The 18,150-nt window shown below is 45.7% G+C and overlaps 1 protein-coding gene across 3 annotated transcripts in view; it reads left to right on the forward strand.

Moving 5' to 3' along the window:
* The first annotated feature begins 837 nt into the window (after positions 1-837).
* The window catches only part of POLA2 (DNA polymerase alpha 2, accessory subunit), a 31,469-nt gene continuing 14,156 nt past the window's right edge, over positions 838-18,150 (forward strand). For all 3 annotated transcript variants that reach the window (XM_049892453.1, XM_049892455.1, XM_049892454.1), the window contains exons 1-7: positions 838-1,211; positions 5,940-6,061; positions 6,808-6,899; positions 8,195-8,252; positions 13,771-13,877; positions 15,893-16,086; positions 16,724-16,812. In XM_049892453.1, the coding sequence (XP_049748410.1) occupies positions 1,133-1,211; positions 5,940-6,061; positions 6,808-6,899; positions 8,195-8,252; positions 13,771-13,877; positions 15,893-16,086; positions 16,724-16,812 (741 nt within the window). In that variant the 5' untranslated portion in view covers positions 838-1,132. The remainder of the gene's footprint in view (positions 1,212-5,939; positions 6,062-6,807; positions 6,900-8,194; positions 8,253-13,770; positions 13,878-15,892; positions 16,087-16,723; positions 16,813-18,150) is intronic.

Here is an 18,150-nt window from a genome sequence, read left to right on the forward strand (position 1 = left end):
ATTAATCCTTTGCGTCACCCAAGGACTCCACCTAAGCTTATCTGAGCTGAGCAAATGGAGAAATTAGGAGAAGTTTTTTTGGAAGGAGTCCTCATCTTGCCCCTAACCTCCTCCTTAGCGACCCATGGGTCTAAATGGATGTTTACCAGAGCCACAGCTCCAGCTCCACCCAAGTTTTCAATCACCCGACGCTCCACCTGAAAATTCCACAGGCATCTCAAAACTAACGTGCTCAAAACAGAATCATTTGTCACTTTCCCCCTCTATATCCACCAAAATGCCCCGGAGTCAGAAAACAGGATTACAGTGCCGGGACTACGTTGATCACATGGCAACCAGGTCCTATGTCACCCTTTTAAGTTGATCCAAAGGCAAGACAAGAGCAGGGATGATGGGGTGGGGGGACAGAGCGCGTACTGCACTCTCATGCGTCAGCCAACGCATGTTTAAGTCATTCGAGGCATGTTCCGGACAGCGCCTGCACACCAAAATATAGGACAAAAGGGTGACGCGCCTGGGTCACCAAGCTTCGCCGAGTAGGCGATGCCCGGAAAACAAGCACTCTCAGCTGCCACAGAAACGCCACTGCCCTGCCGGTGCGGTCAGGGCGTAGCCCGAGCCCGGCTGTCCAGCCCGGTAGGAACCAACTGCGCAGCCGCAGTAGGGCGGGCCCCGAGCCCGGCTGTCCAGCCTGGTAGGAAACAACTGCGCAGCCGCAGTAGGGCGGGCCGCCGGGCGCGGGCGTACGGCTGAGCCTGCTGTCGTTTGTGCGCACGCAGCCACGAGGGCGCGTGCGCGCGCGGAGGCCGGAAATGAGGGGCGGGGAGCAGAGACGAAGGGGTGGAGTTGAACCCAGGTCTCGCGCCTGCGCGCTCTTCGCGAACCGTTTGGCGCGTTTTTCCCGGCACCTCGGTTCTTCCTCTGCTTCTGGGAGGCTCAGGGGTAGCTTTTAGGAAGTGGGACGTTCTCCCCTGGAAAGCGACTTCTGGAGATTTCTTCTCCCTCCCTTCGGGACGTCTTGGGACATCCTCCATTTTCTTTTAAGTGTTGCCCTGTGACTGACGACACGAGCCTTCTTGGTCACCTCCAGTCTCGGTGCCCCGGAGGGTGAAAGGGGGCCTCCCGGGCCACCATGGCAGTGACCGCCCAGCAACTGGCGGAGGAGTTGGAGATCTTCGGCCTAGACTGCGAGCAGGCCGTGATCGAGAAATGTGAGTCCGTCAGACCGTCCCCGACCCCGGCCGTGGTCCGCGCTCTCCCTCCGAGTCGCCTAGAACAGACAGGGGGGCGCTTCCGAGTTTCGGAGTTCTGGGTGGTTGTGAGATAAAGAATTAAGCAGAGGTTTAAGATTTGGGGTGTGGGGGCTTTGAAATGCTGACGGGTACTGCTTGGATCTCAAATCAAAAATCGGAATATGAAGCATGAGTTAGATCGTCGCGCTTCAGAAAGGTGGAATTGGGGTGCGTTAGGAGCAGGCATCTGCTCCAAGGTGGCATCTCTGAGAAGTCCTGACAAGGAAGCGAGAAATGCGGGGTGTAGAATGTAGCTTCTTATGCCTGACCTCACTTTCCAGCCTACACCTTAAACCTCCGCTGATTTCCTCGCTTCTGTCATCTGCACGTTGGTGGTTTGTGCAAATATGAACCCCCTAAGCTGGGCTCCTGAAAGTGATCTTCAGCTGTGGAAAGAGCTTTTAGGAGCTAGCTTGTCAGCTCCTCTGTTTCGGTGAGAGTTCGGTCCCTGAACTGGGTCCCTGGCCCCAGGTGCTGCCCTCCGCGCCGGTGCACTTGCCAGCATACTCGGCAGTCTGGAGGGCAGTGTAAAGACCTGTTTAAGGACGACAGAGAAGTCTCAGGAGATTGAGAATCGGGATGAATGTGCCTTTGCCTTACCCAGACATGGACACTTTCTTTGAGCTTCTTTTGTGTGTGTGTGTGTGTGTGTGTGTGTGTGTATATATAAGGCCTGAGTACAAATGTTAATTTAGAAGGAGAAATTGCTTTCACAGAATCCAAAATACTGTTCAAATTCTTATGCTCAGTGTATTCTCTTCCTAAAAGGAGACCTAAATAAGAAACCCAATCAGAGCAATTTATCTGCTGAGCATGAAATCAAAGCAAGAGAAGTTATGGGAACCAGACTTTGTAATGGCTTCAGCCCAAGATGCTTGTTGCTTCCATCTCACATGGCACTACCTTGGCAGTGTGACGCAGTGGTTAAGAGCTTGGCCACTAACTAAAATGTCAGCAGTTCAAATACACCAGCCACTCCTTGGAAACCCTATGGGGCAGTTCTACTCCATCCTACAGGGTCCCTATGAGTCAGAATGGACTTAATGGCAATGGGTTTAACTTGGTGGCGCAGTGGTTAAGCAGTTGGCTGCTAGCCAAAATGTTGACTGTTGAAATCCACCAGCTACTCCTTGGAAACCCTGTGGGGCAGTCCTGCTGTGTCCAGTAGGGTCTCTAGGAGTCAGAATCAGCCTTGCAGCAAAGGGTTTTTTAACCTTGAGTGAAGGAGCCCTGGCGGTACAGTGGTTAAGCACTTGGCTGCTAACTGAAAGGTTGGTTTGAACCCACGAGCTGCTCTGTGGGAGAAAGATGTGGCAGTCTGTTTCCTTAAAGAAACCCTATCGAGCATTTCTACCCTGTCCTGTAGGGTCACTATGAGCTGAAATCAACTCAATGGCAGTGGGTTAATGCGTAACTTCAAGTGAGACTTTAATGTTAACCTAACCAAAACAAGGATGGCAAGACTACATCTCACAGGAGGGATGAGTCCTTGGAAAAGGACATCATGCTTGGTAAAGTAGAGGGTGAGGGAAAAAGAGGAAGACCCTCCGTGAGGTGGACTGACACAGTGGCTGCAACAACGAGCTCAAGCATAACAGTGACGTGAGGATGTCAAAGGACTGGACAGTGTTTCATTCTGTTGTACGCAGGGTTGCTGTGAGTCAGAACCGACTCAACAGCACCTAACAACAACCAAAACAAAACCAAACCACTGCTGCCAAGTTGATTTCGACTCCTAGTGACCCTATAGGACAGAATAGAACTTCCCTATAGGAGCAGCTGGTGAATTACCTATTTTCCTGGTCTGTACACTGAGTCTTCTAGATGATTGTTTTCCGTCTTCTCAGCCTTAAACATCCCCCTCCCCCATTGTCTTCGTGTCCTAGTGCTGCCATAACAGAAATACCACAAGTGAGTGGTTTTAAAGAACAGAAATGTGTTTTCTCACAGTTCTAGAGGCTAAAAATCCAAATCAGGGTCTCAGCCATGATTCCTTCTGTGAGTCTTCTCTTAGCTTCTGGTGTCTGCTAGCAACCCGTGGTGTTCTTTGGCATCCGTCTTTCTCCTTTGTGTGTCTCTGTGTCTGTTCTGGTCTTTGTAATGACTCAGAAGTGATTCGGTTTAGGATCTACCTTACAGGGATAACCTCATTAACATAAAAGAAAAATCTATTTCCCAAGAGGATCATATCTACAGGCACGAGGACCAGGAGTTCAACACATATTTTGGGGGGACACAATTCAATCTCTCACACCCACCCTTGCTCTCAGCTGATGAACTTCCTGTTTCACTGGAAAAATAGAAGCAGTTAGAAAACTTCCATAAACTACCACCATTCCTTCTCACCTACCTGCTTCTATTGCAGTGAATAAGCTCCGTATTCCTAGTAAAAGCCAAACCCTCCACTTGAGTCCTCTAGCCTACTCCTTCCTGCCTGCTTAAGAACTTCACTCCAGTAATCCTGCCCTCTTACCTATTTTGTCTACTTTTCTCTCTCCGAGATTTTTTTTCCTGTTAGCATAGAACCATGGTTCTTCCTCCTGCCTTTGAAACAGTGTTCACCCCACTTCCTACTCCAGGTGCTCCCCCGTGCTCTCCCTCCAGTCACAGAACCACCTCAAAGAAGCTGTCTGTACTCACTGCCTTAACCCCATTTCAGTAAGCATTTTCACCTCCTCCTCCTGAATTTTCAGCAGCATTTGACAGTGTTCATCATTTCCTCTTCTTGAAGACACTTTTTCCTTAGCTTCTCTGACACTACCAGCTGCCGTGGAGTCGATTCCGACTCATGGAAATCCCCTGTGCTGTGTCAGAGTAGAGCTGTGTTCCACAGGGTTTTCAGTGGCTGATTTCTTGGAAGTAGATAGCTAGGCCTTTCTTCCAAGTGCCTCTGGGTGGACGTAAGTCTCCAACCTTTTGGTTAGCAGCCGAGCACGTTAACCATTTGGACTACCCAGGGACTCCACTCTTAGTTTTTCTCCTACCTTGCTGGTTGCCAGTTCTCAGACTTTGCAGATTCATTCTCATCTGAATGCTGGAGCACCCCATGGCTCAGTCCTTGGACTACTTGTTGTTTCTAGATATGGTCACTCCCAGGTGATCTCCGCTGGTCTCAAGGCTTTACGTCACGTGTATTTGCTGCTGATTCCCAAATTTATATCTCAGCCCAGACCTGTCACCTGAATTGCAGGCTGGTCCATCCAGTTGCCTACTTGGTGTCTCCAGTAGGAGATCTAAGTGGACTCTTAAGCTCTACATGTCTAAAACCAAGTTCTGGTCTCTCCTCCCACTCCTCAAAGCAGTGTTTCCTGCTGTCTTCCCAGCTCCATTGATGGCAGCTCTACCCTTCCAGTTGCTCAGGCTGAAAACGCTAGAGTCACCTTTGACTCCTTTCCTTCTCTCATACCTCACATCCAGCCAGTCAGCAAATCCCACTGGCTTTACCTTCAGGTATATCCTGCTCAGAGTTCAACCCTCTCACCATCTCCATTGCCGCCACCCTGATCCAAGCCCCCATCATCCCTTACCTGGATTTCGCCATGATTCTCCTAACTGGTCTTCCTGATTCTGCCCTCTCCCCCTTCAGTCTATGCTGAACACAGCAGCTAGAGCTAACCTGTTAAAATGGAGTCAGATCCCATCCCTTTTCTACCCAAAGCCCTCTAATGATTTCCCACCTTACTCAGAGTACTAACCAAGTGTCTTAGTTACCTAGTGCTGCTATAACAGAAATACCACAAGTGGGTGGCTTTAACAAACAGAATTTATTTTCTCACAGTCGAGGAGGCTAGAAGTCCCAAATGAGGGCTCTAGCCCTAGGAGAAGGCTTTCTTTTGCTGTCAGCTCTGGGGGAAGGTCCTTGTCTCTTCAGCTTCTATTCCTTGGCTCTTTGTTGATCTTCATGTGGCCTGGCATCTATCTTCCCTTCTTCTCTGCTTGCTTGCTTGCTTTTCTATCTCAAAAAAGATTGACTTAAAACATATCCTGTATTAATACTCTCATTAACGTAACACAACCCATTCCCAAGTGAGATAATAACAGAAATATATGTTAGGATTTACAACACATATTTTGGGGGACACAGTTCAACCCATAACACAAGGTAATTACAATGGCCAACCAGGCCCTGCACAATCTGCCCCCTGTTTACCCTTTCGGCCTCATCTTCGGTCCCACAGTGGCCTTGCTGATCCTGCTTCCACCTCAGGATCTTTGTACTTGCTGCTCCCTCAGCCTGAAAGCTCTCCCCCTAAACACTGCTTGGCTCACTCCTTCACTTCCTTCAAGTCGACTCAATTGTCTCCTTCTCAGTGAGGCCTTTCCTAATCGGCGTATTTAAAATTGCCAACCCCTCTCCCCACTTTGTTTTTCTACATAGCACATTTATTTAACCATCGAACATACTACCTCATTTATTTATTTGTTTTCATGTTTTCTGTCCTCCTTCTCCCCACCAATAAGAAGCTTCCTGAGAGCAAGGATTCTTCTGTCTCGTTCACTGCTGTATTCTCAGTGCCTGGAACAGTACCTGGCATTAGCAGGTGCTGAATAAATATCGATGGAATAAATAGAGGATTATTTTTTCACATTTCAAGGTAAAAGCAGCAAGAAATGAACCTAGTTCTTGTCCACTTTTCCTTCCTCCAGTGGTAGAACTGTGTATTCTGCATGAACAGAATGAGGAGGAAATGGCAGGTGAGCTCGTCGCCTTCGTCAGCACACACGGAGTTAACCTTACCTCAGAGACCTTAAACTCTTTTCAGCATGAGGTAAGAACAAAATGTAAGCAAACCGAGAATGCAATTCTCCATTTCTGTCCTACTGGGGAGGCACCATGACATATTGAGAAGAGTGTGGGCTTTGAAATCAGCCAGACCTGGATTCCAGTCCCAATGTGAGCTTGGGCAAGCTGTTTAATATCTCTGAGCCTCAGTTTCCTCTTCTGTCACATGGCCCTAACAATCCTTCTTTTTTATGGTTGTTATAAGGATTTAATGAGAATAAATGACATACTGTGCCCAGCAGTGGTAGCTATTCAACAAATAATTGGTGTTATTAGAATTGTGTATCGTAAAGAAACAGGGTAAGTCTTCATTTTTAGTCAGTGGTACATCTTCTTAAGGAATTAATTCTTACTTTGAGGAATTTTATGTCTTTTGATTTTTTTTTTTAAAAAAACCATCTACTGAAAACGCCATGGAGCACAGTTCTACCCTGACATACAGGGGGGCCATGAGTTGTAATCGACTCGTTGGCAGTTGGTTTTTTAATTATTACCTCAAGGATGTACAAAATGCCTCCTCTGTTACTTTACTGGAAACCTTGGTGGCATAATGGTTAAGAGCTACAGCTGTTGACCAAAAGGTCGGCAGTTTGAATCCACCAGGCACTCCATAGAAACCCTATGGGGCAGTTCTAGTCTGTCCTTTAGGGTTCCTATGAGTCAAAATTGACTCAACGGCAATGAGTATTACTTTACTATGAAATAACATATTCACTATCTTTTATTCCTCAGTTTCTGAGCAAAAGGCTGTCCAAAGCCCGGCACAATGCATCCAACGACAGTGGGCACGCAGGAGCTAGAGACATTGTGTCCATTCAGGAGCTGTATCCTTTCCTGCTGAGGGTCTCTGCATGGAGTGACATATTTTATTTTATAATTTCTCTACAGTTGCATGTGTAATTTAAAAACAAATAGTAAAAATGGCCTAATAATCACATTTCTTATTGAATCAGCCCTTGCCTTAGATTTTGGGTGGAAGTTTATTTTTATCCATTTATTTTATTTTTGTTGTTGTCGTTGAGAATATACACAGCCGAACATATACCAATTCAACAGTTTCTACATGTACAATTCAGTGACATCGATTATGTTCTTCGAGTTGTGCGTCCATTCTCACCATCATTTTCCAAGTTGTTTCTTCTCCATTATCATAAACTCCCTGCCCCCTAAAACTCCTATCTAATCTTTCAAGTTGCTCTTGTCAATTTGATCCCGTATAACCAAACCCATTGCCATCAGGTTGATTCCAACTCATAGCAACCCTACAGGACAGATTGAAACTGCCCCATAGGGTTTCCAAGGAGCAGCTGGTGGATTTGAACTGCTAACCTTCTGGTTAGCAGCCGAGCTCTTAACCAATGTGCCACCAGGGCTTCTTGATCCCATATGGATAGATCGTGAAAGAACACAATGCTCAAGGCAGACAGCTTTAAGTGAAAGTTTACAAATCAAGTCAGTCTCTCATACAAAAATTTATATACACCTTGCTATGTACCCCTAGTTGCTCTCCCCCTCATGAGACAGCATATTCCTTCTCTCCACCCTCCATTTCCATGTCCATTTAGCCAGCTTCTGTCTCTCTCTAAGTTAGACATTCTTTACTAGTTAAGTAAACTGTTGTTTGGTTTTAAGCAGACTTCGGGGGATATTTTTGGTTTAAGGCTTAAAGATTATCACAGGGCAATAATTTTGGGGATTTACCAGCCTCAGTGGCTCCAGAAAGTCTGGATTCCATGAGAATTTGAAATTCTGTTCTACATTTACCCTCTTTTGATGAGGATTTGTCTATAGTACCTGATCAGAACATTTAGTAATGATAGCTAGGCACAATCGTTCTTCTGGCCTCATGGCAAAGGGGGCAGTTGTTCATGGAGGCAGTTGGCCACACATTCCATATCCTTCTCCTGATCCTGACTTTCCTTCTTCTGTTGCTCCGTGTGAATAGAGACCAATTGTACTTTGGATGTCCACTTGCAAGCATTTAAGACCCCTGACACGACACAACGAGCTAGAAGTACTAAACACAGTATTAGGCCAATTAAGTAGGACGTCCCTTGAAACTATAACCCTAAATCTTGGGTGGAAGTTTATTATAGTTTTCCTTAACCAGTGTTTTTAGAATTGAAGTGGAAGAAGAAGAGGAAACCCTCTTAAACTCTTACACCACACCCTCTAAGGTGAGTACACAGTGTTTGGAAATTGCATTTTACAAGTAACATTTTTTTTCCTTTTTTCTAAAAGCATTATCACATTTGAAAATCTAAGGGAGAACATTAACTACTCATACAGTTCCTACCTACTCTATTTCCACTTACGCGTCTTCCTTTCCGATCACCTGCACAGATGTTTTTACCTAGTGGCTGTCTTTGTGAATGAATAGTTATCTTGCTTTTTTCAGTTGGTATATCATAAACGGGAACCCTGGTGGTGTAGTGGTTAAGTGCTATGGCTGCTAACCTAAAGGTCAGCAGTTCAAATCCTAGGGCAGTTCTACTCTGTCTTATAGGGTCGCTATGAGTCAGAATCGACTTGATGGCAACGGGTTTTTTTATATCATAAACATTTCCATAAACACAGTTTCTCCATACCTGCCCTTTTAGTGGTTGCATAGTTTTGTATCAAGGGTACTATAGTGGAATAATCCAGTTCTGTGGTGTTGGATCTTAGTGTGAGTGGTAGAGTCAGAAAAACTAAACCTGTTGTCGTTGAGTCTATTCTAACTCAGAGTAACCCTGTAGGACAGAGTAGAACTGCCCCATAGGGCTTCCAAGGCTGTAAATCTTTGCAGGAGCAGAAAGCCACATCTTTCTCCCACAGAGCGGCTGGTGGGTTTGAACTTCCGATGTTTTGGTTAGCAGCCAAGCAGTTAATCACTGTGCCACCGGGGCTCCATAGAGAGGTAGAGTAGGGTCCTGGAAAAGCATTGTCTTCAGAGTCTGAGTCAGAAGGCCTGCATGACCTTGGGTGAGTGATTTTATCTCTGAGCTACAGTTTTCTCACCTATAAAATTACAATTCGTTCATTCATTTATTGAGCAGCTGTATATTGTAGAGTCCCTGGGTGATGCAGATGGTTTAAGCACTTGGCTACTAGCCAAAAGATTAGTGGTTCAAATCTACCCAGAGGCACCTTGGAAGAAAGGCCTGGTGATCTGCTTCCAAAAGAAAACTCCATGGAGTACAGCTCTACTCTGAAACACAGGGCTGCCGTGAGTTAAAACTGACTCAGTGGCAACCGGTTTGGTTTTTTATTTGTTTTGTTTTGTTTTTTAGTATTTGCCAGGCAGTGCACTGAAAAACAAAGCCGTTGCCATCGAGTTGATTCCAACTCATGGCAACCCAATGTGTTATAGAGTAGAGCTGCTCCACTGGGTTTTCTTGGCTGTAATCTTTACAGAAGCAGATTGCCGAGCCTTTCTTTCATGATGCTTTTGGGTGGGTTCAGACAGCCAACCTTTAGGTTAATGGTTGAGTGCAAACCATTTGCACCGCCCAGGGATCTCTGGTACAGTTCTAGGCACTGGGTAAACAGTGGTGGATGAGATCAGCATGGAGGGGCACTGCCCTCAGGAAGCTCACAGCCAGGGGATAATACGTCCACTCTTAGAGGGCTTGCAGATAAAACGAATATGTAAAATCCCAGAACCAAAGCAAAGTATACAGTAATAGTAGTTACTCTTTATATATACTAAATAAATTAGTGGAGATTCATAATCATGGAGTAAGCCTTAGTTTTCCGAAGTAGTTTTCATCACAAGAAAGAAGGTAAGTAGTTGAGGAATGCCTGTGGGGAGTGAGAAAGCACAAAAGTGTCCCATGAAGTTGCTGAGACAAAACCAAGTGCATATAATTAAAGGCAACAATGAGATTTTCCTTAGAGTTTGTTGAAATCAGAGAAGCCTCAACTCCTGATTTTCTCCCTCAAGATGGTCCTCTCGCAGAGTCCATTTCTCAGTTAAGGGTGCTTCTCTTCTTCCATTTGCCCAGACCAAGAACCTTGGAGACCGCCTTGAATCTTCTTTTTTTCTCACACCCTATATCTCACCTACCTGCCAGTTTCATCAGCCCTCCTTCCAGGATGTGGCTGCCTCTCACCTCCTGCCACCACCAGGTCCACAGCACCATTGCCTCTCTCTGAGCGACTGTGTTAGCCTTGCTGGTCCTCTTGCTTCTTTCTGCCTTGTCCACCTCCAGCCAGTTCCTCCCCACAGCTGCCAGAGTAGTGGTTTCGAGTGAATATCAGGTCATGTTTTCCTTGCTCACAGGACTCCGCTGGCTTCTCACCTCTGCTAGTAACATTTGAAGACTGAACCAGAGTGGTTAAGGTTCTGAATGAGCTGGCCCTCTGCTCCCTCTCTGTCCTCTTTTCTCCCCATTCTCCCTGTCCCTTCATTCCTCCTCTTCGGCTACACTGGTCTCCTTGCTGTTCGTCAAACATGTCAAAAGTGTTCCACCTCAGGACCTTTGTACTTGCTGTTCCCTTTGCCTGGAACACTCTTCCTCCAGATACCTGCATAGCTTATTCCCTCACTTCCTTCCTTCTCTCATCGGTCCTCTTGTCAGAAAGAATATTCTGCCTAAAATAGCAAACTCTCTTCTTCCGCTTCTTCATCTTCTTTATTTTTCTTCACAGGACGTAGTACTACCAGACACGTTATAATTTTATTTCTCTGTTTTGTAGTCTGTCTCCACTCCATTGGAATAGAGGCCCTTTGAGGACGGAACTCGGTTTTATCCGTGGCCGTTTTGCCAGCGCCTGGCACATAAGAGACATTCATTCACAGTCGGAAGAAAAACAGAATCAGGGAGGTTAATGGCTCTCTAGGTAGGATCTTCTAAGATTGCAGTACCTGATGGGGCCGTTACAGTTTTGACAGAGTCACAGACCCAGAATTTATCCGATTTGTCTGTCTTGGAGTACTGGTCCAAGCTGATCATACGCCTGGAAACTAACTCATGCTAACCCAGCTCTTGGTAGACTAGTGCAAAAGCCAGGTGCAAATGTATTGAACTTACTGTTGAAGTATGTACCTTTCCAGTGACTGGAATACCATATTTTGGACACCCCATCCCTGCTATGAAAGTACTTAAGCTATATTACAAATCAACGTTTCTGGCCATGGAACCGGAGCTAAGTGAGTTGGATTGAAATGTTGAGCAAACAATTTGGAATATGTGCCTGAAGCTCGGAGGAGACACAGTATGTATCGAGGCTGGAGATGTGTGCAATGCTTGGAACAGTACTCATCACGTGGAAATGCTTGGTCATTGTTAGACCATGTATCATGGGCAGCATGGTAAAAGTCCTGGTGCCAAGCGTTGTCCTTTCCCATACAAACAGAGCCAGGTGCAGTGCCTGCCCTTGTCAGGTCCTGGGGGCAGATAAACGTCTGCTGCGGTGGTGACTCCATCAGTGGTCTTAGCTTATCGTCATTAAATATTTGACTTGGGCGATTGACAGCCATACTGCAACCGTAAGTCTTCTGGTTAGAGTTGGCTTTCCTCGTGTCTTGTCTACCCAGAGAGATTTTGTTAGTCGCAGGATTTGAAGTTTCTATGCCTCAGCGTGTATGTTTCTGAGAAAATAATAAACTGGCATGCTTGGTTATAAATCGGTTTTCTATGTGGTATGAGAATGTGCTTACCGCAGGATATGAGTACGGTGCCCTCAGTGACTGTATTTCTTGTTAAAAATGAGTAAACTGGCATTTAGTGATAATAATGAATCCTAGGAGCTTGATTAGAGTGAGCACATCCCTGAGAACTGTAGCCGGAGTTGGTGTGTTGACACAACCAGGATTCACCGTAAGGCTGAGGACTAGACGCACTGGACTGGTTTGTTGACCAAAGTGCCGTCGTGTTGCCATGTCCTGGGAGACGGACTGCCCTTCTGTGGAAATATCCCTGTACCACTACACTGGCCCTCAAGGATTATAGCCCACTGTGTATTGGAAGAGTTGTCTGAGGAAATAGTTTGAGAACGCATATCAGAGCCATAAAATCTTTACTGTCCTTTCACCCTGTAATTCCTCCTCGTGAGACTCTCCTAAGGAAACGATCCAAAATGCAGGAAAAGCTGTATCCAGATGTGTGTCTCAGCAGCGTTTATAATCGCCCAAAGTTACAAGCAGCCCAGACATCCAGCAATAAAGTAGGTACAAAAGTTATTACACGTCGATTGAGTCAGATGACCCCACTACTAAAGAAGACGAAGATCGCAGCAATGTAGGAGAATGCTCATAATTAATATGGAGTGAAAAAATCAATACGTAAAATATTTAAGATTATAACTGTTACAATTTGTATATTTAATAGGAAAAATATTAGAAAAGTAATCAAAAATGGCTATTGTATGAGGGCAGTACAAGCCTAGTTTCCATTCTGGCCACGGAATGATGCTTCTGAGCCCCCTCTCACTTTCTGTCCTTCAGTCGCCACAGTAGACGGCTTGGTGGCACAGCTTAATTCAGCAGCCAGGAGGAGCCCGAGGGCAGGAGAAGCCGCTGCAGAGGAGCTGGCTGTGGTCCAGGCAAGGACTTTGTCTTTTCCCTGTCACAGCCTATTCTCCTATGGAGTGGAAAAAAAAAAAAAAAACCAAACCCCTTGTCATCGATCGATTCCGACTCATAGCGACCCCACAGGACAGAGTAGAACTGCCCCGAAGAGTTTCCAAGAGATGCCTGGTAGATTCGAACTGCTGATCTTTTGGTTAGCAGCTGTAGCACTTAACCACTACGCCACCAGGGTTTCCCTGTGGAGTGGAGACAGACTAAAAACAGAGAAGTAAAAATAAAACATGTCTGGTGGTAATAAGTCCTGTAGAGACAAGGGAAGAAAAGATACATGAGGGGAAGAGGAAGGGTTTGCTATTTTAGGCGGGGTCTGACGAGGGATCATAGAAGAGAATGAAGTAAGTAAGGGAATAAGCTGTGTAGATATCTGGAGGAAGAGTGTTCTAGGCAGAGGGAAGAGCAAGTACGAAGCCCCTGAGGTAGAACACTTTTGACACGTTTGAAGAATAGCAAGGAGACCAGTGTAGCGGAAGCGGAGGAAGGAAGGGACAGGGAGAGTGGGGAGAGAAGAGGACAGAGGGAGCAGGGGAACAACAGCCTCTGGACTATGGGTTTCATTCTGGGCGTATCTTCAGATTCCTGTTGATGACCAAAACAAAAACCAGAAGTGACCGTCCATGAGGTATTTGCTAAGGACTCTCCAGACATGCGCCCAACCATGTTGTCTGCCTGGAGTCATTCCCTTCTTTAATTCAGAAAAAATGTGGTAGATTTTGTCAAAATACGTAGCAACATGGTCCTATCCCTTCTCAGAAAGCATATAGGCAGGTCAGAACACTAGGTGTCACAAAGCTCAGATCTGTGCTAAGGGAAAGAGGTGGGAGAAAGTGAACGCCTGAAAGACTTGATGGGGCAGGCTACCCGCCAATGCTGTCCTTTCTGAGAAACGTTTGCATCTTTCATAAATGCCTTCAGAATGGGGACAGCGTTCTGATGGACACTGGGAAGATTTCTGTGTGGGATTGTACTCGGAAGACAGGGCCTGCAGAAGAGAACCAACCCAGCCCCATCTCATGCCCTTCATTTAGGCCTCATTCTCCCTTTCCTTCCTAAGAAACTGTACGTAATTAGCAACTTGGGTCTAAAGTGACTGGGGTTTTTGTTTTTTTCTGTTTTGTTCCTAGGGTTCTCAGAAGCGACCTATCACCACCCCAGAAACCCCCCTGACAAAAAGGAATGTGTCCACCCGTAGCCCCCATCAGCTTCTCTCGCCATCGAGCTTCTCTCCAAGGTATAGTTCATAATCTACTCAGTTACCACACAGCAGCCTCCCTTCTCATTCCCTGGTTACCTGACCGAGGCTGACGCCACAGAGTCCCTGATTAACGTGGGTGGGTGAGCACACTGCAGGGCACTCACTGGCTTCGAGGCCAAGTGCTGTCCCCTCCTGCTTTCTCTTTCTCTGTGGAAAATTACTGCTTCATACAGTAATTAAGGAAACTCACTTTTCTAGGGCTCATTTCCTAGGTCGGGAACTGATAGCTTCCCTTGAAAACAACCTGTCTATTCAGAAGTCTAGGAGTCTTATGAGTCTCACCAGTAGAGACAAATAGGTTTTCACTTGCTTCTGTTAGTTTGTGTGTCGCCGGGTTTCTTTTCTTTCCTTTTTTAAATCGAGAGCATTTATTTTTTAAAGAGAAAGGCACCTGTCTTTGTTCATAATGTTGCGTAACGTGTGGATTGTTCTTCGCCCAGGTTACAGCTAGTTTCTGAGCGTTTACCTGTCGCTGTGAATCCACACTATCTTAATGGGTGTTTTATCCCTGCTGCCCCATTGTACATAAATCCACCAAGATCTTATGTGATTTTTTGAAATCCGTAAATGACATGCTGACTAGAAGGGTTTCTCAGTGCCGCCTCATCAGGGTGAGGCTCAGGGATGGGAACGTTAACCATTCAGGAGACACTAGGTGCCAGGAGCCTACCTCTACCTTGGGTCGCTTCTCCTGGGCTAACCAGAGCTTAAGGCTTCCTAACTCTGCCCCTTAGAAAGGAGACAGAAGCTCCACAATTACTCAGGGTGAGTTGTCATTGAATTTTGAAGGACACTTTGACCTTCATGTGTTCTGCTGCTTGGGGGAGTTCTCCACCCTTCTTGGGGAGTGAGCTTTCTAGATTTACAAGAACATCTTTGAAACTCAGTATAGAGGGATCCTTCTCATAGGTGTGCCAGCACCATTACAGCATCGCATTCTCGAAACCTGCAATCCTTTGAAGCTTGTAAATCTTTTTACACCTGACCTCCGTGAGCGTCCTGTTGCATTTAAGGGTCTGCCACAGTGGATGTGCCACAGAGTTTTGCACGGAGGAGCCCAGAGCAGTCGTGATATGCTGGCTCGTCATTTTCTAATGCACGCTAATAAAGCTGACATCAGAAACTGGTTTTGTAATTTATGAAAGTAACTTCTGAATTACTCAGGAAGAGGCCAACACTGGAGATAGGGATCATTAATTGAGCTCATTTTCTGTAGCCTCTCTGCAAAGAAGGAACGATGGCACCAAGTATAGTGGTGCCCCCACGGAGAAGTGGTTCGTGGAGAGTTTCAGGGCAGTTAATGAAGCCTGTTATAAATAGACCTGTCTGTGAGTTATGTCCACGACAAAGGAGTCAAGACCTCACTGCTGGGGTTGTGTTGTCATCAGAGCAGATCGGCAACATTCTGTAATTGGCCAGTCAGTGAGGAGAAATGAGAAGCGTCGCTTGTCAGTGGAGCTTTGGAGAAAGGGAATATTTGCTCCCCAGCTGGCTGTTAACTCACTGCGTCTTCTCCTCCATAGACACTGGGGAAATTTAATTAATTTCATTTAACTCCATCTTACTGTTTCTCTGGTATTGTGAGGGTTCGTATATGTTCAGCGACTTTTGGCTCAGATGATGTTCTAACGAATGTTAAAAATTCGTAAGAGGAAAGGAAAGAAAGTGGTACTTGAAACCTGCTTTTTAATCAGTTCAGAGAGCCTGGGTTTTAGTTTACTGCCACGGGAACAACCTTTGTAAATACGTTCCTGTCTCTAAACTTCTCTAAACACGTTTAGTATTCCTTGGCCTGGTGTTCCTCAGCCTCTCATTCCTGAAATTCCTTAAAGAAACAGAGATGTCAGACCCCATTAAGCTGATTCGATTTACAAAACGTGAAACCAACCTGACTTTTCTCTAATCCTCATTTCCAAAAGGTAACCTCACTTTTTCCTTTCCCCCTTTAGATAGGAACACAGTAATATTCTTCTGATTTTGCTTCCAACCAGTGCTACTCCCTCGCAGAAATACAACTCGAGAAATAACCGAGGAGAAGTAGTCACCTTCTTTGGCTCGGCACAGGGAGTGTCCTGGTCTGGGAAAGGAGGGGCTGGTAACATCAGCTTGAAGGTCTTGGGGTGCCCAGAGCTGCTAACCAAGAGCTACAAATCTATGTTTCAGAAGCTCTCTGACATTCGAGAAGGTGATTGGTTTTCCTCCCTTTGACAATCCTCATGGATATAAAACTACTTGGGGAGGGGTGGTTCGGAGAAAGTAAAAAGCTTCACCTGTGCTGGTGGAACAAGGTTGCCTTTAAGCATATCAGTGTGTAGATGTCCCCATTAGTATAGGAACGTGAAGTGATATCATTAGTAATTCTCCCAAGCCACAACACTTTGCAATATATTGCTAAAGGAAAAACACAGAACCATTTCCCAGTAACAAAAACGCAAACTGTGGAAAAGGACCCAACTGAGAGATAAAGACATTTATGGCTTCCTCCTTGTGAAGACTGGAGGCTCTTCCCCAGGCTGGGCTTTCCTTCCCCTAAAACCCTAAACCTCAGGGATGACCCGAGTAAAGGGAAGGCTGGGGGTGTGGGGGTGGGGGTGCAATTGTGCCACGTGATCTCCTGGGGCCAAATGGGAGACCACATTCAGCAACCTGATAGCAGAAAGCTGGCTAGGGCTTTAGGAAGTCTGAGCTGATTGACCAGACGTCCTAAATACCCTTCCTGCTCCTGTAAAATGACTGACTTTACGCCTTTACAGTGGGCTGTGTTTTCTCTCCTTGGCACATTAAGTTTCATAAATGCACTTTCTTAACCTCTGGGATTTCAGTTCTGACCTGTAAGGTCGAAGAACTTGGCAGTGAACTCAAGGAACACTACAAGATTGAGGCTTTCACTCCTGTTCAAGTGCCGGCACAAGTAAGAGTTGTTCTGATAGTTCTCGCTAATTGATAGGTACTTTTCAATCATTGACGGTGAAAAGGTGTCCTTCTTGCTTCCTTTTTCACCTCTTATGTACATTCTAGCTAGAACCTCTATCTCAATCGAATTTGGCAAATTGAGTCCTTTGAAGAGAGACCTATAAGTGCCTTCTGGTTTTATGACGAGAGATGGTTGTTCTCTGCATTTGGAATAGGGTCTTGCACGTGAACAAAAATTGAAGGCCTTGTTCCCCTTAGTGATAGAAGTTGTGGTGAGGCAGGTGGCCCCTTGAGGGTGTCCCACAAATAGAAACATTTAAATATATCAGAACAATAGTAAGGGTAGGATTTCTAGAATCTCGTTATATTGAAAGTGACTCGGGTCCTTCCCCTAGTTTAACCTCTTGTTATATAGACCAAATGCTTCCAGTCTTATCTTTATGTCATAGTTGAATCAGCAGACATAACAGTACTTCCTCTCTGGGACATTTTTTAATCTAAGGAAAGATAAGTTCTAGAAGATTCTTTAAGGTACCTCTAATCATATGTTTCATTCAGAGAATAATGACCAGTTGGGGAAGATATGTGAAACCATGTCATATAAGGAAGTTTTGGAGGGTTAATAAAGGGAAGGCAAGAATGTATGGTAGTGTAGAAGATTAGACTTCCTCAGTGTAGCCCCAAGAGTGGGAACAGGATAGCGGAAGCCCTAGGGAGAGAGATTTCAGCTCAATTTAACAAAGAACTTCCTGCTAAGAGGCAGTTTAGTGTACGGGTAAGGATATGGCTCTGGAGCCAAACTTTTGGGCTTTAAACCCAGGCTCCACCCACTGTTTGACCTTGACTAAATTATCTAACCTCTCTGTTGCTCGTTTTTACTCCTCTGTAAAATGGGCACAATAATAGTATCCACCTCAGGGTTGTTGTAAGGATGAAATGAGTTAATACATGTAAGCCTTTACAGCAGTGTGTGTTGTTGTGTAAGCTCAATAAAGGTTAGCTATTATGAACAGTTCTAGCTGCAGTGGGTGGTCTTGGGGGTCAGAGGCATGTTCCTCTTGACTAGAGATGCCCAAGCATCAGGCGGGTGGGGGCCTCAATGTCCTTCAAGAGTTCTTCCAATAAAGAAAACCAAGGACACAGGAAAATACTAGCCCAAGGGGCTAAAGGACCAAATGAACCAGAGACTCCACCGGCCTGAGACCAGAACTAGATGGTGCCTGGCTACCACTAATGGCCACACTGACAGGGAACACAACAGAGTCCCGGATAGAGCAGGAGAAAAATGTAGAACAGAATTCAAATTCATGTGAAAAATCAGACTTAATGGTCTGAC

Source organism: Elephas maximus, chromosome 7 (assembly GCF_024166365.1).
Source record: "Elephas maximus indicus isolate mEleMax1 chromosome 7, mEleMax1 primary haplotype, whole genome shotgun sequence".
Classification (NCBI taxonomy): domain Eukaryota; kingdom Metazoa; phylum Chordata; class Mammalia; order Proboscidea; family Elephantidae; genus Elephas; species Elephas maximus.